At 41.5% G+C, this 25,642-nt stretch overlaps 3 protein-coding genes across 7 annotated transcripts; 2 read left to right on the top strand and 1 right to left on the bottom strand.

Annotated features, from left to right (window-relative positions):
* Window positions 1–1,057: 1,057 nt before the first annotated feature.
* On the top strand, window positions 1,058–6,137 carry d2hgdh (D-2-hydroxyglutarate dehydrogenase). 5 transcript variants are annotated; one of them, XM_034563087.1, is made up of 10 exons: window positions 1,058–1,441; window positions 1,811–2,177; window positions 2,277–2,334; window positions 2,423–2,562; window positions 2,659–2,852; window positions 2,968–3,136; window positions 3,284–3,427; window positions 3,520–3,662; window positions 3,920–4,085; window positions 4,442–6,137. In XM_034563087.1, exons 1-10 carry the CDS (start codon window positions 1,415–1,417, stop codon window positions 4,702–4,704), a joined length of 1,671 nt encoding a protein of 556 aa, XP_034418978.1. In that variant the 5' UTR covers window positions 1,058–1,414; the 3' UTR covers window positions 4,705–6,137. The 5 variants fall into 5 exon arrangements, with proteins under 5 accessions (XP_034418978.1, XP_034418980.1, XP_034418979.1 ...); XM_034563089.1 differs by having other exon boundaries at window positions 2,637–2,852; XM_034563088.1 differs by having other exon boundaries at window positions 1,080–1,441; window positions 3,544–3,662.
* On the bottom strand, window positions 5,977–14,579 carry acvr1l (activin A receptor, type 1 like). The gene is made up of 10 exons (XM_034563092.1): window positions 14,397–14,579; window positions 13,621–13,704; window positions 12,163–12,417; window positions 11,823–12,034; window positions 11,217–11,316; window positions 10,502–10,648; window positions 9,382–9,657; window positions 8,781–8,978; window positions 8,469–8,599; window positions 5,977–7,340 (listed from the first exon to the last, which is right to left on the bottom strand). The coding sequence occupies exons 2-10, from the start codon at window positions 13,691–13,693 to the stop codon at window positions 7,209–7,211; spliced, it is 1,524 nt and encodes a 507-aa protein (XP_034418983.1). The 5' UTR covers window positions 13,694–13,704; window positions 14,397–14,579; the 3' UTR covers window positions 5,977–7,208.
* A 1,198-nt stretch (window positions 14,580–15,777) lies between these two features.
* On the top strand, window positions 15,778–22,144 carry otomp (otolith matrix protein). The gene is given in 10 exon segments (XM_034563532.1): window positions 15,778–15,846; window positions 16,222–16,402; window positions 16,599–16,735; window positions 17,090–17,192; window positions 17,429–17,614; window positions 18,992–19,166; window positions 19,781–19,848; window positions 21,137–21,321; window positions 21,780–21,951; window positions 22,134–22,144. Coding segments are annotated over 10 exon segments (1,287 nt in total).
* The last annotated feature ends 3,498 nt before the right edge of the window (window positions 22,145–25,642 follow it).

Here is a 25,642-nt window from a genome sequence, read left to right as displayed (position 1 = left end):
CAATTTCTCTGACGTATGTTTTTGTTTTTTCTTTGTTGTTTTTTTCTTGATGCAGTGCTGAAATACTTTTCTGCAGGATCTCACATCTGTTGAATCGTGCAATAAAAAGTGAACAAACATGCATCGACTGGCTACTTTAATATCAGAATTGTTTATTTATAGGAATTTGACTAGGTGAAGGTGCATAACATTAAACATAGACATAAAAACAATATAATATAATAAAAACAATAAACCTAGTGCAATATGGTAAACAACAATACTTTAAAACAAGTGTGTGTGTGTGTATACACGCTGATGAAGGAGGGTATTCAATGATGGTGTAGAAGGGCACCATCATGGTCTTTGGCAGGTTGAACTTTTTCAGCTGCCTCAGGAACAACATCCTCTGCTGAGCCTTCTTGATGATGGAGATTTGGTTATGATTTATTTTTTATTTTTTTTACATACTATGACTTTTCTTTTTAATTACTTATTTTACATATTACTTTATTTCAACGTACTATACGATTTTTTTTTTGTTTACACACTATGGGTGCATCCCAAGTCTCTCAGTCCCTCTCACCAAGGATGCATGGAGAGACGCAAGGAAACGAAGAAATATGTTTTAAGAGAAATGAGACGTCCTTTCCTCGAAAGCGTCACGCGAAGGGACGTCTGTTTCTGATGACGGTGGCTGCTGATCACAGCTGGATCTGCTGTCAGTCGGCTTTAACTCATCAAACCCGACACTCATGAATGATCAGCCTCACGTGACTGAATGGAAATGATGAATGTAAAACGTGTTTCGTCTTTTTAGCTCTCTAACTTTAATTGTGTCAATAAGAGTTATTCAGGTAAATAACATAAATGAAGAAAGTAGTTTGTGGTCTTTCGTGTTGTTGTTCAGACCTACAATAAACATATTTTAACCAGATGGAGAATCAGAAAACAAATTCAATGTTAAACTTGAATTTAATCTGTGTCTTCACTCTGGTATGAAACTCCAGGGATCAGTCGCTCATCTGCAGCGTCCAATCAAATAACTGATTAACAACAAGGGGGCGTGTCGAGCGTTAAAACACTTCCTGGAAGGCTTCTCTCGCGCATCCTCGCTCACGGCTCCTACGAGATCGAGGAGCGAGGAAACGACAAATAAGAGACTAATAAGGAAAAAGAAAACAGGACCCAGACCGTCGGTGGAAGGGAGCGGTCGAAACAGTTTGTTGTAAAAAAAAAAAACTCAAAGAAGGCTTCTCATTGGTCTGTTGTCATCTGCATGACCGTTCACCCCCCCGTCAATCTCTCCCTGACATGCTAGCTGCAGAGTTCTTGCTAGTTGTGAACACTAGCATGCTGAAGTAACCAAACCGCCCTTCAACTCGGTCACAGGGTTCGCGAGATATGACACGAAAGAGGACAAACGGTCGGAAAGATGCGGATAGTTAGCCCGGCGTTAATGGTGAGTAAATTAAGATAGCACGTGCTAATGTCTTGTCAAACTATGCCCTAGCCGAGTTAAGATAGCTAACTGAAACGAAGTCCACAGTTTTAACGTAATCTCTTAAGAAATGAAGCAGGTGTCCATCTTCATGAACGCACGGACTGACTATAATGATTTTAATCTTGTAAACATTAGCTACAAAGCTGACAAATGAGTAGGGACATGTAGTTGTAGTTTACCCAGCTGCACACACACACCTACACACACACACACACCTACACACCTAGGCCCAACTGCACACCAGGTGAATAAGAACATAGGCTGAAGTGAGTGCCAGCTTCCATGTTGAGGAATACTGGTTAATAATTCATCCTTTCTTTGCTGCAGCCTGTTTGCGCTTATACTCCAGTCATGGTGGGGTTTTTCCAGAGAACATTAAGACTGAGGACCGCTCTCAGACATCTCAGCCCCCACAGCACCTTCTCATCAACAGCCACAGCAGGACGTCCACCTGTGGACCTTTGCGGTTCTTTTCTTCCTGCCACCTCATGGCAGTCTGGAGTCTGCTGTCGAAAGCTGCACTCCGGGGCAGACGGGTCCAAGCCGTCCCCGGCCGCGGCCCCAGACAGGCGGCCCTTCTCCAGAATAACTCGGGAAGATTTAGACTCCTTCAGGAAGATCGTACCGGGCAGAGTCATCACTGACCCTGACCTGCTGGAGTCCAGCAATGTGGATTGGCTCAAGTCCGTGAGAGGTAATGACTAGAAAGTAATTCCACTTCAAGATGGAAGTTACACCGCTTCACAGATAATGTCTTTCATCTCTCATTTCTCTATTCGTACATCTTTGGCAGGTTCCAGTGAAGTGTTACTGAGACCTCAAACAACAGAGGAAGTTTCTAAAATTCTCAAGTAAAGAACGAATGACGGATGGAGCGACAAATACACAAGTGAGGAGCATATAAGGTGGTTTTAAGTTGTTGTGGTTCCCCTCCTGTAGGTATTGTAACGGTCGTAATCTGGCATTGAACCCTCAAGGAGGTAACACTGGGCTGGTTGGAGGCAGCGTGCCTGTTTATGATGAGATCGTCCTCTCCACTGCCCTTATGAACAACATCCTTACTTTTGATGGTATCTCTGGTAAGTCTTTAAAATGCTTTAGTTAAACAAAATGTTTGCTTATGTACTTGCAGCATATTAGACTAATGTTTAAGGATTATTTCCTCCATCTGGCAGGGATTCTGACCTGTCAGGCAGGTTGTGTCTTGGAGAACGTGTCCATTTACCTTGAGGAGAGAGATTACATCATGCCACTTGATCTGGGGGCAAAAGGAAGTTGCCACATTGGGGGAAACGTGGCAACAAATGCAGGTGGACTCCGGCTGCTGCGATATGGTTCCTTACACGGGACTGTGCTGGGTCTGGAGGTGGTGAGTGGAATAAATAAATGAGCAACTTTTGATGTTTCTCAACAAGTATTATATAAAAAGATATAAAGGATACATGCACTAATCTAATGTTTGCATATGCATGTGGCATGTACAGGTGTTGGCAGATGGGCGAGTGCTGGATTGCTTGGCCACACTGCGTAAAGATAATACAGGATATGACCTCAAACAGCTCTTCATCGGGTCAGAGGGCACACTGGGGGTCATCACTGCAGTGTCCATCCTTTGTCCACGGAAACCCAAATCTGTTAATGTGGTTTTTTTGGGTAGGATTTTCTCGTTGCTTCTCCTTTTACAACCGCTCAAACTACCTTACAGCATCTTGCAGAACGTTAGGGAAATTGTGTCACAGTCCATGAGTTTGTTTCCCTCGATTTTCATTATTTGTTTTTGTTCTCTTTAATTCTTGTTAGGCTGTGAGACTTTTGAGCAGCTCCTGAAGACATTTCAGCTCTGCAGAGGCATGCTGGGAGAGATTATGTCAGCCTACGAATTCTTGGACAGTGAATGTATGAGGTTGCTGAATACGCACCTCAAACTACCCAATCCCATCTCAGGTAGTCAAACACACGCACACGCATACAAACACGTAGTTAATAAAGTAGTTAACCACACACCCCCATGCCAAACTCTTTCCTCCATCTTGCAGATTGTTCATTCTACGTTGTCATAGAAACATCGGGCTCTGACCCAACGCATGACGGGGAGAAACTCCACAATTTCCTAGAGGAGGCGATGAACTCATCATTGGTTACCGATGGGACTGTGGCAACTGAAGACTCGAAAATCAAGGTATTGTTTCAACTTATTGGAGGGGGGAGGGGAAAATATTGAGATGGACAAATGCTTGTTGGTTCTGGTGAGATTTATTGTACCAATAATGTAGAATATCAGCAGCCTCAAAGCTAGGGACACAATCTTGAGATCCTTCAGTGTTGACTCTAGAATCAAGCTGCACTCACTTCTAGACTTAACTGTGTTTTAAAATCCCAGTTTAGATGCAAATGATAATAATCTTGTTATCTACCTTTCCACTTCTAAATCTTCAGGCTCTGTGGTCGATGCGCGAACGGGTCACAGAGGCGCTGACTCACGATGGCTTCACTTACAAATATGATATCTCTCTTCCGGTGGAGCGGATCTACCAGCTGGTGACGGACATGAGGGAGCACCTGGGGGGCCGAGCCAAGAGTGTGGTGGGATACGGACACGTCGGTAAGACCAGAAGATGCAAAGACATGAAACAATTATATATATTAATTATTGGGAAATAATGGCCTGCTAGCATGAGATATGATATCTTTTATTACGATACTTAAAATAGCTTGAGCTCCATTCTGAAATACTGAGTAATTGTGGCGTATAGGTGGTTTACATTATGGTAATTGCAATTGTATAATGCTCTTTTAGCCGACTACTGAAAGCGCTGTAGCCATGTAAGGTGCCCATCGGAACTAACTAATCATTTGCACCCAATCACACACCGATGAGAGCATTCTGACTCTGAGCCACAGTCGAGCACGTGCTTCACAACAAATTGTACTCGCTTACCTTTCTATCTGTACTTATAGGAGATGGAAACCTGCACTTGAACATCACCTCTCCTGCCAAAGATCCTGCTCTTCTCGCTGCCATCGAGCCCTTTGTCTACGAGTGGACGGCCAGCTGTCACGGCAGCATCAGTGCGGAGCACGGACTGGGCCTGAAGAAGAGGAACTATATCTACTACAGCAAACCCAGACAGGTTGTAGCTCTGATGGGTGACATCAAGGCCATGCTGGACCCCAAGGGCATCCTCAACCCGTACAAGACTCTACCAGATGACCTGAAATGAACCAAACTGTCTCAGTTGTGGGGACGTATACAGGAGCTCCATCTTAGCCACAACCTTATTGCCACATGTTTGTTTTATTTATGGTGGCTTCTGCTCTTTCCTATGAAACCTTTTTCGCACATTTAATGTGCCAAACTGCAGGTTTTGCAAGTCGTTTCATTGTCATCTGCACAAAGCATTACTTTTAGAAAGACATCCGCAACAACAAACTTTGTACTGTAGCAGTCGTTAAACTCTAGAATATTACACGGGAAGTCACAGCATTATCAGCTCCCTCTGCTATTCACACTTACAGGGTAGCTTTAGGCCCATCTACTCCTTATTCCATAGAGAATGATCATGATTGGTGTTAAGATGTTTGTACATTTTAAAGTTGTGTAAATTACTAATGTACATATAAACCTGGCTATTTAAAATTATACAAACTTGATTTATTGTGACCCATAAATTGTATTTGTACAAATGCACTCAAACTGTTAGCTAAAACTAATGCAGTCATTCGTTCAGGGTTTATAATGTTCTCGTTAAAACGTGAGTGCTGTTCAACCTCATGGGCTTTGCTGGAAGCTGCCGTTTGTGGTGCTGTTCAACTGAATTGAAGCTGACCTAGTTTAATTACTATTTTTTTTTTTTTTCAAGCCTACTCTGATAAGAATTGGCTGAACTAAATAATAGAAACACCTGCCAGTACAATGCAATACAGTTGAATCAACACCTCTCAAACGGTGACAAGAAAAAGTGAACATAACCTTCATGAAGGTCTTTACTGCAGAACTGTTGTATTGGACTGCAGGGAGCTGGACCCAACGACTGGCTAATGAGTGTTCCTCTTTTCTAAAATCACAACACAGTCTGGCTAATCACTGCTGCAACTGTTCTATCACATAAAAAATACAAATGTATTTGTAAAACATTGACATACTACATTGGCTTTTATTGTATACTATGACACTTCTTTTATAGAATTGCTATGACACTACATGTTAATGACATACTTCCATTTTTTTATGGCATAACATATCGTCTAGACTTATACAATAACAGCTAAACGCAGGACAGTTGCATCAGACTGCATGCTGCTTAAAGAACTGGCAGCTGATTGTTCATCCATTCAAAACTCATCAGTGTGGACTGGTACCTTTGAGCAAGGCACCAACCCCCAACTGCTCGCAGCCAAAAACAATAATGCTTATAGGTCCCGTTGGTGCATGTCTGTATTTTAGTAATAAAACAATCAAGTATAAAGCAAGAATTGACAGTCTGGCTAATCACTAGGCAAGAGTGCAGTAACTGTTTTATTCCATATAAAAAAAGACAAAGCAACATTTTTATTTTTTTTTAAACCAAACCCAGCATTGGAAAACAAATTCATTTGTAACCTCACACCTCGGCAACTTTGTCTGTAATCTTGAATAAAACACTTTCCAAATGAAGATGGAGGGTTTTTCTTGTTATTCAAATATCTTAAACATCAGCTCCATCACAAACACGTCTTCCTTGATTCCTCTCTGCTTGAAAAGAAGAGCCACAGTGAGTTTATGAGGTGTGGCAGGCAGAGAGGATCATATTCATGTTATAAGATACAGACTAATTCCTATTGAGATACATAGTGTGCGTCGACTCCAGAGCCTCCAACATCATTCTGTATCTTTAGTGTTTCCTAAATTGATTTCACATCCTACAAACAAGCTCAGTAGGAACAATTTCCGACCCTTTTCTTCCAATTTCTCAAGACATTATTTCTCACTAGCTCCAATAATGACAATATGGGTGCAGAGTTAATGCCTAAGTATACAATCCTTTTCACACACCACCAGTGTTACATTATCCACAGCAGTTTGGTAGCAGTGGAGATTTAATAAATATAAATTAAAAAAAACATTTGATTCGATTGGCTGTTTTCCTTTCGTAAGTGGACATATTTGTGTGGTTTGTCTAGTGAGTCTTTGTAATGTTGTAATGTTCTATTAAAGCTAAATGAGTGAAACACTTCTGATTGTCTCGGAGCAGAATGCTACAACCACATGCCAAAAACACTGGCTGGGGATCAGAAATTGAATTATAAGAGACACTCGGTGTGTGTGTGTGTGTGTGTCTGTGTGTGTGTGTGTGTGTGTGTGTGTGTGTGTGTGTGTGTGTGTAAGCAGTCTTGCATGGGCATTAAAGCATTGGGATGGAGTACTACAATATTCCCTCCATGCGTGTCACGCCCGGTAACAGTCTACAGTTCAGGTTAGTGTGCACAATGGCAACGGGTTGGTGTCCTGTAACAAAGGCTGGCGTTACTCTGGCAGGACAAGTCCAAATGTTCGTTGGCTTCAAGTAAGAGAGGGATGTCAGTGGAAGGCAACCACAGCGAAGGTGAGAGAAGAGCAAGTGAAGGATGAGGCTGGATGACACACAAGTGTTTCCCCTAGTCGTCCTGTCACAGTCCACAAACACTGCACTCTTCTCCAAGCCGATCCCTGACATCAGGAAGCTTCACCCCGAGGCTCCTCCCCCTCTCATGACTCCTTGCCCTTCTCAAGAGAGCTGTGAATCTTGTCCAGGGTTTTCTTGATGCGCAGTGCCGTTAGCCTTGCAGAGGGGTTCTGGTACCAACACTCCTTCATCAGTTTCACGAGCGCAGAGAGAGTCTGAGAGAGAGAGAGAGAGAGAAGGGACAAATGGTGGATGAAGAAATAAAAAGAAGAGTTCCGCAGTGATAGACCCACAGTGAGCGATGGCTGTTGCTATTGAGCGGTTGAAATCTTGACATTTTAAAATGTCACGATGTGTCTTGAAGCAGTAGTTCTGCACTTCTTTGGCTTGGGTCAATAAAATTGCCAAGAATGTATATTATAGTATATAATATAAATGGCATACAAATCTATATTATAGTATATCCCCAAAAAAAGGTGTACAGTATAGTAATACAAACCATTTCAGTTTGACACAAAAAAAAAGTCATAAAATGTTTTCTTCTTTATGTGAAGAAAAAAAATAATTTTATATTAGTGTGTCACAACAAATGTCTTCAAAATGTCATTCCAATACAAAGATAACCTCTGAGATCAATTACCTCTTCCCATTGCTTCAGGATACTTTATTCTTATGGTATCTTTTTATTTTGTGCTTTTTATTGTTTTATTAGACAAAAGCTGAGGTGTGGGTGGGAGAGGGTAGGCCAGCTGTCTGTGTCCGTGTATTTGTAAAATTAGATTTCTCATCTCAAGGGGCTATCCTTCAATACATTTAAATGTCATTGTATAGTAAGCCATAAAAATGTAATATAAATGTCAAAGTAAGTCATAAAAGACGTCAAAGTTTAGTACATCTTTGTACAGTATGTTTTTAAAAATGTCAAAAAGTCATCATATGATGTCATTACAATTTCACAAAACAAGTCACGGTATCGTGTATTGTAAAATGTTAGTCAATTATTTCAACTGAGATGTGGATGTATCCATATTGTACAGTGCTGGGATTATGGGGGAACAAAATAATCTAATAATAAAAATAATAATAATAATAATAATTAAACTTAATGTTAAAGTTGAAGTTGATTTGGAACACTGATTAACAAGAAAAATTTTTTTAAAAATCGCTCTTAATATTAAAAAGGTTTGCAAAGTCCTATAATGTGTCATAATAGTCATAGTAGCATGTTGTAAAAAAGTTAATTTAAAAAATCCTAATACCGTCTGTCATAAACATCTCAGTGTAAAGTGTGAAAAGTAGCATGCCTTAAATACATCAATACAGTCCCATAAAGTAATACTTACAGGGTCAGAGAACCAACGATTAGGAATGAAAGGCCTCTGCTGCTCCACACACACCACCTTCCTCATGTCCTCGAAGCTCGGGTCATTTGGCACCTGATCGTAGAACGGAGGCTTGTACTCCTCAACAATACCTGGAAAGTCAAATCGAGATGACCGAGATTAGAGCGAGTCACCGGATCAATAGGATGAAGGAGAGGCACCATCTGTCCCCCTCCTAACAGCAGGGCTTGATATAATAGTACATCAAAGTAAATAAGAAATTAGAAGCGCCCTTAACAGCCCTTGAAAATGCCCCAAATTGATGCCACTCACCATTGCTGTATGTGCGCCGTGCTATCTCCCACAGCACTAGCCCGAAGGCCCAGATGTCCACTCTCTTATAGGCATCAAAGCAGTCCGTCTGAATGGTCTCGTCCAGCACTTCCGGTGCCATGTACCGCTTGGTGCCGACCTTCGGATTGTTGCCCACATCCAGCAGGTTGTCTGCCTGGGAGTGGGTCACAGCCAGCCCTGAAACAATCAGTTACACACAGTATTTTAGTCGGGGACTAAGATCTGTGTCGCTATAGAAACTCTGGCAGGAATATTCCCCAGTTATCGACAGGACACGCACGTCTAGTGTCTGATCGGACGGGTGCTGGATCGAAGACATTTCTTGCAGAAATACTACTTCAGGCTCAACTACTTTACCACTTCCTTCCTGTTTTGATGCCGATCAGTAGGAAGGAGTGGTGGGAGGCAAATGCAGACAAAAGGTTGATATTTGCGGTATATAATTAGTATGATGAACTTTATGATTGAATAGCATAGAGTGTGACATCAACTTGAATCCATTGTTTTCCCCACATAAAAGAAAGGCTCAGAGACTGCCAACTAGTCGTAGATGAAGTAGCCCAAAGGACAACACACTGACCCAGGTCAGCGATGCAGCAGCGCAGTTCCTTTGTGACCAGGATATTTTTGCTCTTCAGGTCCCGATGTGCGATGGCCGGTTTCCCCTCTGTGCCAAAGATCTCTGTGTGCAAGTGCACCAGGCCGCAAGCTATCGACGCCGCCATCGCCAAGCCCTCCGAAGTCTCCACGGCGACTCGTTGCAAGTAGTCATAAAGCGAGCCGTTCTCGTGGTAATGGGTGATGAGCCACAGCTGGGTGCTGGAGTTGCGAGAAGTCATGTCGGATGCCATGAAGCCTGTAAGACGAGAGATAAGAAATGTGATGAAAGATCATCATAACAGTATAATATATTAATCTATTTAACTCTAGATCCACATTTGACTTAGAAAAGCCAGACAACTCAGTAATCCTGTTATTTTGGAACAGGTGTAGAGGACCTGGCCAATATGAGGTGGACATTCGTTTATATTACAATTATATTTATTTATTCTGAAGATTAATTGTCAGAGAGAGATATTAAGTGAACAAGTACTCTCAGAAAAGGTCAATCTTCAAGATTTTTTTTTTTTTTTAATACAGAGAGAGATCTCCGTCTCCTTGAACCGGGACTTCTCATTCTGCTGTTGAAGCAGAAACAAATTAAGTTAAAATTGTATAAACACGGTTTAGCCTTCTGGACTTCTAATTACTTACAGCAATCATAATGCAAACCCGTCGTGTGATGCAGCTGTCGTTATGCTTAATTTATTAATTTATTATGCTGGATTGCCTAAATGCACAGGTGTTGCATTTGCATTGCGTGCACCTCCACATGTAACATCTTTCAAAGATAAAAGATGTTGAGACATTTGAACTTTAAAGTAAATTGGGATTACAAACCCACCGCTGTCACATGCATGTAGCTTGAAAAAGAAAACTTAATTTCAAAACTTATTTTTCTTCAATTCAAACTGCTTTCCAAAAGACACATCTTTGACTCGAGAGCTTTTTATATATCACAAACATGTTCTTGTTGATGCTAAAATGATCATCTCTGAAAAAAAAGGAATACATTTGAGACAATGGAGAAAAATCTCATTTTATACAACTAGACATTCGATTTTTCTTTCCATCAACATTGTTGTGCGTAACACACTCACCCAGTATGTTTTCATGTCTTAGCAGCACAGTATTGTAGATCTCCGTCTCTCTGAACCAGGACTTCTCATCTCTTGAGGAGAAGATCTTTACAGCTACATTCTCCCCCTGCCACTGGCCCCGCCACACCTCTCCATACCTCCCTTTGCCTGGAAGAGTGACGAGAAAAAGGAGAAATTAAGAGACATCTGCATTTAGAAATCGAACGTCTCCATATCAACAGCACTAACTTGCACGCAACCACATTTTTCCAATTCCAAACTGGTACAAACTGTTCTGTGTGGCACGAAACAGGATCTCAAAGCATGTGACCGACATTTTGACAGATTATTTGAATGCTCAAATAACAAACATATGTATTAATTGACAATCAGTAAACCTTTCATCACCAACCTAGGATAACTAGATACTAAGACACAGTTTTGAAACAACACAACACAAAGAATGGAAAGTGTTTTCACAGTTGCGTTAAACAAATCAAAAATGAAAAATGATGTCACCTCCTATTGTTATTATATTGATAACAATAATAACCAGTGCAATCATCTATAATACTGATATAAACGGCAAACTTCACGTGACCACACGCAGAACTATACATATATATATATAGTACAGGTTGTACATTTACATCAAGGCTCTAATTGATCAGATCTGTTTCTCATTCCAAGAGACCTGAAACCAACCTGCCACCTGCCTGTGGTGCTTAATACATACCTACACACTCCATCAGGCTGATCTGCCTGGCCACGGTTCTCTGGACCAGGAAGGGAAGACCTGAACCACTGCCGGATGTACAGGAGTGGTCCAACAATTCCTGAAGAGACACACAGATCAGATTAGCTGCTTATGCCATAATCGTTAGAAGGCACATAAGTATACAAATATCACACGTGGCTGCAAGGCTACTGGAGTTCAGCATCAACAAAGATCTGACTTTGTTGCTTTGGATTCAGATTTATATCAACATCTTTTTCTGCACTACAGACATTTGGGGCCTAATTAAGACGGTAGGAATAAAACAAAATGGATATGACCAAAACACTAAAAGAAATGTCGAGGTTAAATCAGTTTGCCTTTAAGTTACGCTAATTAAATGGATTTATACACCTTGTGAACGCCAATCAAAATAGAATAATATAACATTTCCATCAATCAAATAATCTGTCATTCTTCACCAGGACTTGTAGAGACCCTATAAAACTCTGTTTTAATAGTTTCTGGGAGAGAAGAATATCGTACTAATTAAAGCCGGGAGGGAGAAGAACATGTGAGATGGAATCTCTTTCCACTGTTTCAAAAGAACCTCTCTATCATTCTTACCGCTAAAGTGCTATCTCCCACATTGGAGGTGATGAGGCCATCAATGGCTCCCTGTTCAGTGTCAAACTCCTGCAGCCTCTGCAGACGGCCGTGATGAAGCCTCCTGCAGGCCAAAACTGACACTACAGACAGCAGAGCCAGAACCACCACCGGACCAAGCACAATAAGAGCCAAGGTCTCCACATGATAACGAACTGGCTCACCTTCTGGTGCTGTGGACAAAAGGGAAACATTAGATTGTGTCTTTTGACTGATTATTTAATAGATAGCTACAGAAAATCATTATTGCATTTTACAGTTCACTGTGCTTAAATGAAGCCTGTCATGATCTAATATCTACTTGTCGGAAGCAGAGACATCAGTGAACTCCTGGTGGTGTTGCCGTTGCACATTTCCTGGGAGCAGCAAAAAATGGCCTGGTGAAAAGACGGCGCCGTGGAGCAATGCAAACGGATTTTGTCGAGCCCCTCCAGGCAGCCATGCTCAAACACCACTCCACTGCTGCTGACTTTGACAGAGGAAAAGCACCGAGTACCGTGGCACTTGGTGGCCTGGAGGGATTGAGGGGTTTCACACAGACACTCCAACTTCCCATCTGTGGAAGAGATGAGACTCAGGGCATTAAAAACACATAAAGGCTGTTGACGTATTTAAGGATGGAAGCCAATAGTAAGATTTCTGTCTCACCAACTTTTCCCCTCTTACTCAAACTTGCAAGCTTTCTATCTGGCAAACATAACGGCCAACTATAAGGAGGGTGGGCCTTATACTGCATCCAAAATTAAGTCTGTAGTAGCCTGTTTGTAATCACCTGCCCAGGGACCAGACGGAAATTAGCTCTCTTGTTAACTCTGGAACATTTACATGAGGTGGACATTGAAATGTTTTTTTAATGTGCACTGTCCCTGGGAAATAAATACAAAATAAAAATAAGAGCAAGTCTTCCAGTTTTTCCCATTTTCTACTTTGTTCATTAGCCAAGATGTACCACGTGTAGGATTAATTATTAAACTGCACTTTTCCTTCAGCGCTTTTGTGCATTCGAGAATCATCACTGTTTGAACAATTGGAACAAAGCTTCAGTAAACTGGAGACATCTTTTTCTTTTTTTACCTGTAGGCCAAGATAACCTATCTACTAATTTATCCTGTCACCTAACTCTAGCCAATATGAGCTGGATAACTCTTTTTATTCATTCTGAAGATGCTTTTGTCCAAAGCGACTTACAAATGAGATTCAATCAATTTAAATTATTAGAGAACGATTTTAGTTGAGCAAGTACTCTCAGAAGAGGTAGGTCTATCGAGAGGGATTCAGCTGTGTGAGCAGAACATATTAAAGTTGTATAAACATGGTTTAGATCTCTGGACATCTAATTACCAATCATAATGCAAACAGGTAATGTGATGCAACTGTTGTTGTGCTTCAGTGTAAATGTGTGTACGGTATATTTATTTCTAGGAAACTGTTGTGTGTTTGGTGACCTTGCATGTCCAGAGCGCCGCAGTGTGACAAACTGTGAATTACATGGCAATTGTGACACTGTATCGCCTCCATAGTGAAAAGCCACAACATCTGAAGAGCACCTTAAACTCTAGCTTAGCTCTGAACTCTATTAATTTTTACGATGGCGATGGGTAATGTCTGCCCTTTTCAAACAGTTCCCACTCAAAATAAACGGCTACCAGCCATCGATGTTGATCATAAGCGTCTGACTGCCCAACATGAACAGACAAAAAGATATCATCAGTCTGAAAACAGTCAAACACAAACGTTTATGGACACTGGAGGACAATACCTGAGCCCTCAGCTGATGTCTGCAGGGCCTGCAGAAAGATCAGTAGAAGGACGTGGACGCTGCAAGGACCCATGTTTCAGTGCACTGGCAGAGAAAGAGGAGAGGAGTTCAAATGAGTGGACTCATGCAAAGAGATAATTACATTTACCCCCTCCATGTCTTCTGATAATCCCTGCCAAGGCTTCAGACAGAAAGGAAGCAACTACTTATAATGGCGGAATGCCAGCAGTCCTCTGTCTGTCTCTAAACACATGACTGATTAGGGAACAAACCACAGCCAGCTCAAAGACAACCACATATATTATTTAGTTACACTCTTCATTTAAAAAGTGGACGTCAAAGGTCTTGACTGACATAATATAATCCCGAGTTTGGTTCTGTCATTCTTAATTGAGCTGATATTCATTACTAATGGCTCTGAAGGTAACACAACACTGCTGGAGCTGCTCCTCTGCGAGTCAACAATAAATAACGCGTTGACAACAACTAGCATCATAATACTAATTCCGCTCAAAGCTAACACCTTACATGTACGACACCAAGCAGAGCATCAGCAAGTGTCCTTTGTAACCCTCGCAGCCAGACCGGGGGCCTGCTTGTGTGCTAACAGGCCACTAACGAGAGCTTTTATTGTCCGTGCACAGGCGCCTCGGAGGCGCCAGTCAGACGGACTTCTGCCCCGGTGCTGCTGCCGTTAGCCCTGCGAGCTCAGCTAGCTGCGGAGCACACGGGGCGAGAACCATCGGAACAAAGAGACAAAAACAATAAAAGCCTACCTGGCACACACGAAATACAGCCCCTAACTCATTGTGTGGTGTTTGTCTCTCCCTATATTGGGTTTAAATGGTCGTATTGGCGTTATTTGCGATTTAAGAAGCCGAAAACAGGATCACAACCCAGCCCACCCACTGGCTGTCTTTCCTTCCAGCTACGCATGACGTCACCAAAACATTATTCTCGAGGTGCATTGTGGGTCAAGGGAGTCCTCCTACACTACAGGTTGTATACCAAAATAAATGTGACATAATGATATATCTATCTATGAATAATAACCTTTATGTGACAATTTATTGGAGTGACATTCACTACATGTCACTGTCACTTTAAACTTACACTTACATTACACTGTTTAAAGTACTGTTACCTGTTAGTCTGTGCACTTTATTGTATATGTTATATTATTCTGTACATTTAATGTTTCAATTCCTGCACTGTGTTGATTGTTTAATGTTATTGTCCCATGTTGCACCACCCGACATGACAAATTCCTTGTATGTGAAAATATACTTGTCAATAAAAGGTTATTATTCTGATTCTGACTTTTGATGACTGAATTTCTGTTTAGTTACTTTTTGACAACAACTGGAAGTGCTTCACATTACAGTTATTGACATTCTGTGGAACAGCCAAACAGAAAGTTGGCATGGTGAAGTTTGGGCTAAATTTGTATCAATGCATGATTCTACTATCCATCATCAATCAGAGTCTCTTGTAATATGAACCACTGCCTGTTTATTCTGAATGAAAGACTTGGGTCAAGGATCACGATTTGCATGACAAATAAATGCTTCTGCATGTTTGAAGAATAGATAACTAATTCAAACCATATGTGTTGTATGACAAAACACATATAGGTTGAGTTAGTTTGATTGAATACTATAGACAACATTATTATGTGGCATGTTTTCTACTCCCAAGAGACATTATTTACATGAGAAGAAACACAGAAAAATATATCATATATCACTAATATCACTTTCTAGAGGAAAAAGAGCTGCAGTGATGTTGTTTCACACGGAAAATGCAACATATTTGTTCAGCGAGGTTGTTTTTTAGATCCTCCTGTACTTAACAACATTGACAGGGAGAAGAGAAGTGTGCTTCCTTGTTCGTTTACCCATGCTGAGAACCAGATACCGCAGCCCCCCCCCAAAAAGAGCTCTCATTCACTAAAAAAAACCTTCATTAAAATTGAGATGACCCTTCATTTCCTGAGCAATCATGCAGAGCATAACACTGCAACTAAAAGTTTTGATTTATCTAATTCTTGGTTGGCTCGGGGGCTCTTCAGAAAATGTGTGTCCGTGAGTGTGTGTACAAGAGAGAGAGAGAGAGAAAAGGGGAGGATTGTATGAAGTAGTAGATATATTTTCCCTCATGGGTCCCGCGGCTGAGAACAATAGCCAGTGCTGTTTGGTTCTTGCTTACCTGAGGCTTTGGTATCCAGTGAGCCGGAGCGAGACCCAGCCGATATATATTCTCCACGAGCACGTCTCCAATACAGAGACACATTGTCCGAAGCTTTTTTAATTAAAGACCCCGGGTCAAGACTATGTGCCAGGTTTACCTGAACTGCTTCGAGCCTACGTGTGTCTACTGCTATCCCCTCCGCTGGGGATAAGTCTCAGTGGATAATTGGAGGTGGAAATGCAATACTGCTATCATGAGATGGAGGAAGGATTATCTACTGGGACTTTGCCTTAAGAGGAGGAATAATGCAATGTTTTCTTCTTTCCACATCCAGCCTGCCTCTTTTTCCTGCCTTTTACCCTCTCTCCCCCTCTTTCTCTCTCATAACCAAGTTACAGAGGGAGGGAGTAGCTGAGTGACTTTTTTCAATGAAATCCACCTGCTCCTCATCTCTGTTGGATTAGAGAGATTTTTCCAAGCAGAATTCACACCAGAGCCGACATGGAGCCTCTAGAGAGAAGACTGACTGTAGCTTTCCTCCTCTGTCTGCCTCTTCTGTCTGTCAGCTGCGTCTCTAATACAAAAACTACAGGTACATCCAAAAGCGATTCAACTCCAGACTGTTTGTAGATTAAAATATACTTATCTTTAACTCTTACGTAGGTGACTTTTAAGTGATGTGTTACATGTTTTAGAAGCTGAGGTTTGCGGTTTAGTTATGAAACATTTGCAACCCTAAGTCAGCATTTATTTTTCACTTAACTTGTAACTCTTCCCCACTGTTGCAGTCTCCTGGTGTGTGTCGTCTGACGCCGAAGAGCAGAAGTGCCTGGATTTGGCCGGGAACGCCACAGCTCAGAATATTAGAGGAACTTTACAATGCGTCCGTGGCCTGAACACCAGAGACTGCATGAACAAAATCAAGGTACCTGAAGAAAAAGGGATGGGAAAGTGGATCGTCCAGTTTACATTACATGATATGACTAGTTTAACCTCCATTAATTACAAAAAAATATTTGTCATTTTTTTGGAAGCGAGGGTATAATAAACAGAAATATTTCACCGGATCCTCAGCAGTTCTTCTGGTCAATTTAGTTGTGCACCATCTCAATACATCCACATCTTCATTTAACAGTTTTCTTTTCAGAAATAATTGGTCATTTAGTGAGGCCCATACAAGACAAGCTTGTGTTTTGCAAATCGTCAACGTGTGTTAGCATTTCAGACAATTTGTAATAAGCCACATCTGAAATTGACTGAATACATGTGTTTTTGTCAGAACGGGACAGCGGATGCAGCCTCCATGTTTGCTGATGACATCTATGCTGCCGGCCTCTGCCACGGCCTGGAGCTGGCTGCAGGAGAGTCCCACAACGGAGTTGGTAAGTCACAGGTCTGAGCCTTACAGCACTGAAGCCTCAGCAGCTTAACTAATGTAAGTCACTGAATATAAGGCCATCATGGTTATACCTAAACCGGTATGTAGGCTTGCCAGGGCGACATATACAGATGTAGACGTATCATTATGTGTGTCTTGTCTCTTTATTAATTACTATATTACTTTTTCCCCCCCCAAGCACCGCTGGTTTGATAAATGATTCCCACATGCTCTCTCCAGATGGTCTTAGCTACTACGTGGTGGCATTGGCTCGTCGTTCCTCCTCAGACCTGTCCCTGCTGGAGATGCACGAGCGCAGCTCCTGTCACCCCGGCATGCGCACCACGGTCGGGTGGACTGTTCCTATTGGCTACCTGGTAAACACGTCCCAGATCAGAATTGGGGAGCAGTGCAACTTCCCCAGAGGTGAGACAGAGCGGGATGGGCTCGGGGAGGTGAGGCGAAGTAGAAGAGTGCGCGTGTGCTGATGTGTTGAAGGAGCATGAGCGGCTCAGTGGGAGGAAGGAGGAACCTGATGTGATGTGAAACGAAGAGTGAAGGGATTCAGGGGACGAGAGGAGAAGAGTCGATTAGAGAGCAGTGCATGTGTCTTTGTAAATGTGAGAGTTTAACAATGAACAGAAAGACAGGAGATGGTCATTTCCTCAAGAGAGGGATAAGGAAAAGATGAGGCCAGCAATATTTAAGATATAGTTTCAATAAATCCCATGTCACCAAAAATGTTTTGGTCCCACAAAACAGTATTTTGTTTGTATTTTTGTAAATCTGATATACCCTAATACTATTAACAACAGAGCTCCACTTCAAAAGCTATTAAAAAAACATAAATGCCAAACAACAGTGTTGCTGGTGACATGTTGACATGTTCCTTTAATATGAAAAAAATGGTCACTATTTATTTATTTATTTATTTTGAGTCTCTAAATACCAGATAACCAAATCTCTATGAATCTGCATCAGAAAATAGTCAGCTCGAGATTATTAAAGCAATATTTACTCTAGTTTTTACTCAGCTTTAAAGAAATTAAACTATATATTTGCGACCCATGAAAAAAAGTTTTCCATCCCCACAGTTGCATTTGGAGTTGAGAGCCACATACAGGGTAATGTTGTAGTATTGGAAAGTATTAAGATACCTCTTATTAGTTTTTGACATTCCATGTGAGCTGCATACAATCAGAAAATATATAGAATATCAAATTGCATTAAAAACACAATTCTGCTACCTCACAGTGTTATTTCCATTGTGATTCTCTAGTTCTTTATTGGCAGCAGGCAGGAAACAAGACAAGCAGTGTCAGTAAACACTATAGATACCACAAAACAAGAAGAATGAAAAACACCGTATAGGACAATTACTACTTACTTAAACATCAAACAGATAATGACCAGAGAATATATTTAAAAGACCCTAATTAATGCAACCAATGATTATTTATCATTATCAATCCATCTGCTAATTACTTTTACAATTAATTAAGTATTGCAGCAAATCAACAAAACTTAGAAGCTAAAAATGATTTATTCAATTGTCAAATTAGTTCTCAATTCGTTTTGAGTTAATTAATTAGGTGTTTTAGCTCGAAGGGTTGGTTATAGTTTGAACCTTCTTTTTGACACTCCAATTGTCTTTAATAGACTTATTATACTTTAGTTTAATAGGGGGGTGCTGAATAAGTTAGAACTAGCTAATCTGAGGACAGACTTTTTAATGAAAAGTGAACGCATCCTTCAACTTTTCCTATTCTTCCTCCTAACTCATCCTTTTGTCTTTTCCACCAGCCGTTGGCAACTTCTTTGGTTACAGCTGTGTGCCGGGTGTAAAGGACCTCCAGCATGACCCGAGAGGCAACAACCCCAAGAACCTGTGCGAGGCCTGTATAGGAGATGAGAACGACAGACACATCTGCGCCAACAACCACAGAGAGCGGCACTATGGAGAAGCAGGAGCACTGAGGTACAACGCTGACATTAATAACATGGGAAATAACATGCGAATGGCACCCAGAGGTGGAGTAGTTAAAACCTCTGCCTCTGTGTCTCCCCTCGTTTTCATTTAGCCTACTCTCCATAAATTAAAACAAGAATCATTAAAGCTGCCTTCAATGAAGACATTATGCGGTGATGATAGTAATAATTTAGTGATGAATTAATAATGACCCTGGTGAGGGTTTTAAGGTCTGCAGAAGACAAAACTCTGCAGAAGACAAAACTCTTTCAATTCTTTAAAACAGACGGCAATCAGAACAAACAGCGTGGATGATCGATTACTGTGTGCTGCTATGGCTTGTACATGTCAATTTCACTCAATGGCTGCATGTTATATCTGTAGACAATACCATGTAATTCACGAGTCACATATACAATATATTACTGTGTATTACAGTGCAGTGGTGCAAAGTAAACTTGCCTTTCGTAGTTTACAATAATAGGCGGCAGAGGGAGTTTACTTATCTCCAGAGTCATGCTGTTGCAAAAGCACAATCCCAAGTGTGCTGATTTCCACCTTCTTCATCTATTTATATATTAAATATGCCTGATTATTCATGTATTTTTGTGTTTTCCTTTCAGGTGTGTGGCAGAGAACCTCGGTGACGTGGCATTTGTCAAACACACAACAATCTTTGACAATTTGGACGGTCAGTGTTAATATGCATTTTTTTTAAAACTACACCACGGGTTACATAATGACATCATTTTATAATTTTAATGATGTGTGATTAGGTTACTTGAGTCCAGCAGAGAGAGAGAGACAGAGAGAGAGATAGGGAGAGAGAGAGAGAGAGTGCGAGTCCATGTGAAGACACAGGATGTCAGTGTTTCACAATGTTTCTCTTAAGAGTCTTTCACAGTGTGTGAAATGAACACATTATATGTGAGGTAGAAATAGACAAAGATACAGATGGTTAACAATAAGAATGAAAGAGAATATAAGTGAGAAAAAAAAAAAACAGACAGGAAGGGGAACGACAATGGTTCAGAAATGTTTGTCCAGCATAAAAATGCTCCAATTCGTTGTTTGCTGCATCTGCTTCTCCGCTCTGGGCAACATCCCAAATTGATGGTGATCATTATCACAGTCACGCTACACAGACTCTGCTGGTCCAGCCGAGAAGGAGCAGTTTGACACCAGCTCCGCAAACAGTGTAGCTGTCTAACGAAGCATGCTTTTTCATATGGTTCAGAAACGTCCAAGGTCAGAGTAATTAACAATAGGTCAATACAACACAGGAGGTCTGTGCTGTTGTCGAGGGAGAGAGAAAGTAGCTTCAAGGTGGACTATCTTTTGCCTCTAATTTGTTTGGCTTTTTAGATTATGTGCCAACCAGATCTCTCAAAATTCAGTCTCGATGGACTGTACATTTCCCCAGTCTAAGCCATTAATATTGGCCCAAGCGCTGATGTTAAAGCACCGTGTCTCCCACACAGTAAATGTGTCAGTCTTGAGCAGATATTTATTTTTCTGTAACCCCACAAAATGATGTAGTTATCCAAGTCCCGCCCCTTACCTTTGGTGGTAATGTTGCTACTGTAGGTGGAAGCTAATTAGCCAGGGATGCTAACGGTTGCCGCTTACGTTACGCTGTGTAATCCATTCCTTACACTTTTTGTCTTGTATTTTTGGTTTTGGAGAGGGCTACAAAAGATGCCACCCTCGAAACTCTCCCACAGCCTACACAGTAGGGTTACTAAAGCCCAGTGGACACTGGTTTGGCATGTGGACAAATCCAAAAGCTTGACAGGCCTGCAAACATCGAGGGACAGGGTTTATAGCGGGTGTTTGAGCAATGGTCCATTTTTATTAATAATAGAATTTTAAATAAATATCTCTCTTTCATTTTTATGACCTTACATGACAATGCTGCTGCTTTGAGTGGGAGTTTTAAATGCACTTGAATTAAAACCGGACACTCCTCCGCGGCCCAGGTAAGAACCAGGAGTCCTGGGCCCTGGATCTGGAGCTGGAGGACCTGAAGCTGCTGTGCCCTGATGGAACCGAGGCGGACCTGGAAGAGTTTGAACGATGCCACCTGGCAGCTGTCCCAGCTAACGCTGTGGTGGTGCGCATGGAGGACAAGTGTCGCGTCTGGAAGTACCTGGAACGTTTACAGGTGGGTGTGGACAGAAAGTGCATCATCCATGTGTGAGTGTGTGAATGTGTGTGTGTGTCTCCAGATGTGTGTGGTTATGTTTGTCTCATATCTCTGTGGAGTCTGTGGTATCGATCAGCAGGTCTCAGAGTGCATCTATCTGCTAAACTGTCATCCATCTTCCTTACTGAGTGTGTGTGTGTGTGTGTGTGTGTGTGTGTGTGTGTGTGTGTGTGTGTGTGTGTGTGTGTGTGTGTGTGTGTGTGTGGAAGACGCCAGAAGGACTGATGCGTCCTGAGCTGATCCCCTGGCTACACACACACACACACAAACCCAAGTAAACACACACACACACACACATGTACACGAAGAACGCCAACGCACATCCACGCATGCCCTCATGCATTAAGTCGTATCACATTCTCTCTCTCTCTCTCTCTCTCTCTCTCTCTCTCTCTCTCTCTCTCTCTCTCCTGCAGAATGCGTTTGGCAACTCCACCAAGGGCTTCCGCCTGTTCAGCTCAGCAGGCTACGGCGAATCCGATCTGCTCTTTAATGATGCCACCCACCACCTGCAGAGGGTTCTGGGTAGCTACACTTCTTGGTTGGGCCCCACTTACACCACCACGCTGCAAGCCTTCGAGTGTGAGGGTAAGAGTGATGATGTCGCTTTGCTCGTGTAAAAGATGCTTATGTGGAACTGTCGATGAAGGCGAGTGGCTAAGTGGCTGGAGGAGTGTTTTCTCCTTTGTGTTTTTGTGTGTGTTTGTGTGTGTGTGTGTGCGTGTGTGTCCACTAGAGCTGTTCTCATTATTGCGCTTTCCTTCCAACAGGCTTCTGCTGATGGAGCAGGAGGACAACATCCAGCATGTCAACTTCCACCCCATCCCTCCGTCTCCGTCCTTCCGTTCTGCCTCCCCTCGTCGCCATCTGTGCCCCTCTGCCACCCCGTCTCGCCATCTCTCATCATCTCTTCTTTGCTTCTTGTGTTTGTGTCTTCCCTGCATTTCAACACACATTCTTTACCATCATGCCCTTGTCCTTCTTTAACATAGCGCTCCACTCCAGGCTGGCAGGGTAGGACATTGCTAAGAGGGGAAGAAATACCTCAAAAAACGTCCCCCGAAAATGGCCGTAGGTTTTTAAAATGACACTGGGAAGAAATTGGTAAAAAAAAAAAAATACAAAATAAAAAACCATGAAATAGAATTGAAGTGAAAATTAACAAGTTGTAATCCTCATGATTTTGACATATCGTTGCTCTAAAAGAAATCTTGATACAGAATTTAATGGAAATACCACATAAACATGAAACATCTTCCCCAATAGAAAAAAACCCAGTCCTGGTAAATGTTCCTACCCTGTATGTTTGTCAGGAACTTGTGTTCTTTAGTCGAAGCATCAGTACGACCCATTCACCCCACACCCTCCTCACACAGGGTCTGTCTCTGGCACTAAACAACTGGGTGCTAATAACTTTGAGCATAGAGGTCTCAGTTGCTGTTCATGTGTGTGTGTGTGTGTGTGTGTGTGTGTGTGTGTGTGTGTGTGTGTGTGTGTGCGTGTGTGTGTGTGTGGGTGAGTATAGACTTTGTTCCCACAGCCGTTACATCCTAATTGGCAGTCTAGCATATCATACTGTGTGTGTGTAAGAGAGGAAACAGTGTGTGTGTGTGTGTGTGTGTGTGTGTGTGTGTGTGTGTGTGTGTGTGTGTGTGTGTGTGTGTGTGTGTGTGTGTGTGCAGGTGTCTATATGTTCATGTGTGTTGTTGTGTTCATAGGGTTGCTGCTTTCCCATGGCTTGTAGCGTTTTGCCTTGGATCACTGCTTTCTCACGTCTGGTATGGCGCACTGCACTGTGCCAGCTCGCAGTGTATTGTTACACTACAGTGAGGAGAAACTGGATTAGGGCTTGTGCCGCCTCCAGTGACCCCCCCGAGTGAGTTTCTGTGTCTAAAAGCGTTGATCATTCTCTAATCTGTGACATTTGCATCACCCAGAACACCCAAACTGTCTTCAATGCCTACTTTGTCTGTCCTGCTTCACCACTCAGAGGAAATAGATGGTTGTCTGCTGCGCTTTTCTACAATGTATCACTTATACTTTAAGGTTGCTCATAATAGCGAGACCTTGATGATGATAGAAGTTACTAACGGGAGGATTTCCGAGGCTGGTTTTAGAGGAAGGAATTAGTCAGTGCAGTGTGTGATATTATCAAAGAATTGCTATGAAGAAGAGTGTTACTGAATTAATCAAAAAAAAAAAAAAATCCATTTAATTTTCTGATATAAAGGAAGTGTAATTAAAGAATCACAGTTAAGTGTGTTTGAAGCTTCACCTGACCCACAGAATCATTCACTGTGAAATGTATGAAGACTGTAATTCTGGGCTTTAATTGTCATCTCCATCTTTATTATTTGTTTTACATTCTGCACCACAGAGCTCGGCAATAAACTGATAAACCGAATGAAGTTACAGCGTCAAACTGTTTTTTTTTACCTCATCGTACTGGAAGAAATCCATCGAGTTAGAACTAATGCAACAGATATGAATGCAGGATGCATTTTCAGTCTTGCTGAGGCAATGTCTTCTCTTTGAAATGAAATACTGTCACATTTCATGAAGTATGGGTTACATTTTGGCTCTTGATGGCAAAAAGAACTCCCCAAGTGTGAATGTGCTAGATAAAAGACGCCACAATTCTTGAGAGAAGCAATAATTTGCACCTCATTTGCGAAGGGTAAAAGCATGACTGGCTGGCCTAATTCAGTTCTGGTTTGTACCATTAGTGCTGTTTCTGCTGATGTCCGACAGGCTTCGGATGATGTAAATACTCATACTCCTCACAGCTCGCTGCAAACCTTCCTTTTTTTCAACCAATTAAATGAATTATTATTACAAAAATAAAAATCTCTAGTCTTTTCTATGTGACTTCTAATTAGCCTGAAACAGCGACAGGATATCTGTGTGGAAATGAATTATGCTTGATATCATCTCTCGTGGTACATCTCACACTGCCTTCTCTCCCTCTTTCTGCCTCTTGCACACGCACGCACACACACACACACACACACACACACACACACACACACACACACACACACACACACACACACAATCAGTAAGGGGCTGTTTGCTCCCTCTCGGTCATTTTGGAAAAGTAGTTGTAGAGAAGTATTCTCACACAGAGTTCTCACACAAAGGCCTACAGACACTCAGGTGATCACACAGGTGGAACGGATCCAGGTAGACAGGTGAGTCAGGGACACACAATCATCATGGGTGGTCCCGGAGTAGAGACAGACCTCGACTCAGCAGGCACCAAATGCCCCGGCTGGCTCTGCTTCGGCTCATTTACAACATTAATCCTTGAGAGGAAGTCTGTGTCTGTGATGGAGGAGCTGCGAGCAGATACTGTGGATTAAACTGCATTGCAGCAGAGCGCTGCGATCGCTCTTAGTCCTCAACGCTCTGGATAACCATTTTGCAGTAATGCACAAATAAATAAATAAACAACTAATGTGACCTCAATGCAGCCCTCTCAACCTCGAGGTGCGCGTAGGAGAGGAGAGTAATACCAGTGGTGGAAACGAGTCATTTAGTATTTTAGACAGAAACAGACAACAGAAGTGAGAGAGATAAAGATTGAGAAGTAAAAAAAGATAAGCTTATATAATGGTAAAAATAAAAATACACATCATTAATATTTTGATTTCAAAACTGTACGTTGATGTATTTTCATTTCATGCCACCGCACTGCAATCCAAGTGGGGACTTTTTATGTCTGTATATTGAGATGTTACAAATGCAATCTTATGAAATATGGTGCGCTCTTATAGATTAAACTACCCAACAATATTTAAAGTATATAGTTAAAATTGACCAGCTACTACATTACAATCTGTAATTGACTCAAACACTGCACTTGAGTGAGTATTAACACTTTATGCAACTTCCCTTCGACTCATACTCTTTTAAAATTAAATATTTTACATTTATCTAACCCTGATTAATGTTTCTACAGATTATTCATATAGAGTATATGATCAATTTACAAAATATTACTCATTGATATAGTTCCTAGTATATTAGGTTCTTAATATTGGCATCACATTGAAGCAATACACATCATTTAACAATTTAATGCATCACTGATAACAATCAACAAAAAAGTATATGCCATTTTCTTGCTGACAGTACTTCTTCTTAATGGAGGCCATTATTTGTAATGTGGTATTTTCATAGTGGAGTTTGTCTTGAGTTATTTATCACTATAATAGTTAATATAATAGAGCACTTTTGTACATTTTGCTGCAAATACTTGATCATTATCTTCAGTATT

The sequence above is a fragment of the Cyclopterus lumpus genome, chromosome 22 (genome assembly GCF_009769545.1).
Source record: "Cyclopterus lumpus isolate fCycLum1 chromosome 22, fCycLum1.pri, whole genome shotgun sequence".
Lineage (NCBI taxonomy): Eukaryota > Metazoa > Chordata > Actinopteri > Perciformes > Cyclopteridae > Cyclopterus > Cyclopterus lumpus.
This window is presented reverse-complemented; position numbering and strand designations above follow the sequence as displayed.

Bases quoted from the DNA above. Each gene is read 5' to 3' on its own strand.
- d2hgdh (XM_034563087.1), top strand. From the start codon at position 1,415: ATGCGGATAGTTAGCCCGGCGTTAATG. The intron at 2,335-2,422 runs GTAAAGAACGAA...CCCCTCCTGTAG, and splicing joins GAAGTTTCTAAAATTCTCAA to GTATTGTAACGGTCGTAATC. The intron at 3,663-3,919 runs GTATTGTTTCAA...CTAAATCTTCAG, and splicing joins CTGAAGACTCGAAAATCAAG to GCTCTGTGGTCGATGCGCGA.
- acvr1l (XM_034563092.1), bottom strand. From the start codon at position 13,693: ATGGGTCCTTGCAGCGTCCACGTCCTTCTACTGATCTTTCTGCAGGCC. The intron at 12,418-13,620 runs GTATTGTCCTCC...TCTCTTCCACAG, and splicing joins GACATCAGCTGAGGGCTCAG to ATGGGAAGTTGGAGTGTCTG. The intron at 8,979-9,381 runs GTCAGTGTGTTG...TGATTGTTTCAG, and splicing joins CTGCTGCATCGCTGACCTGG to GGCTGGCTGTGACCCACTCC.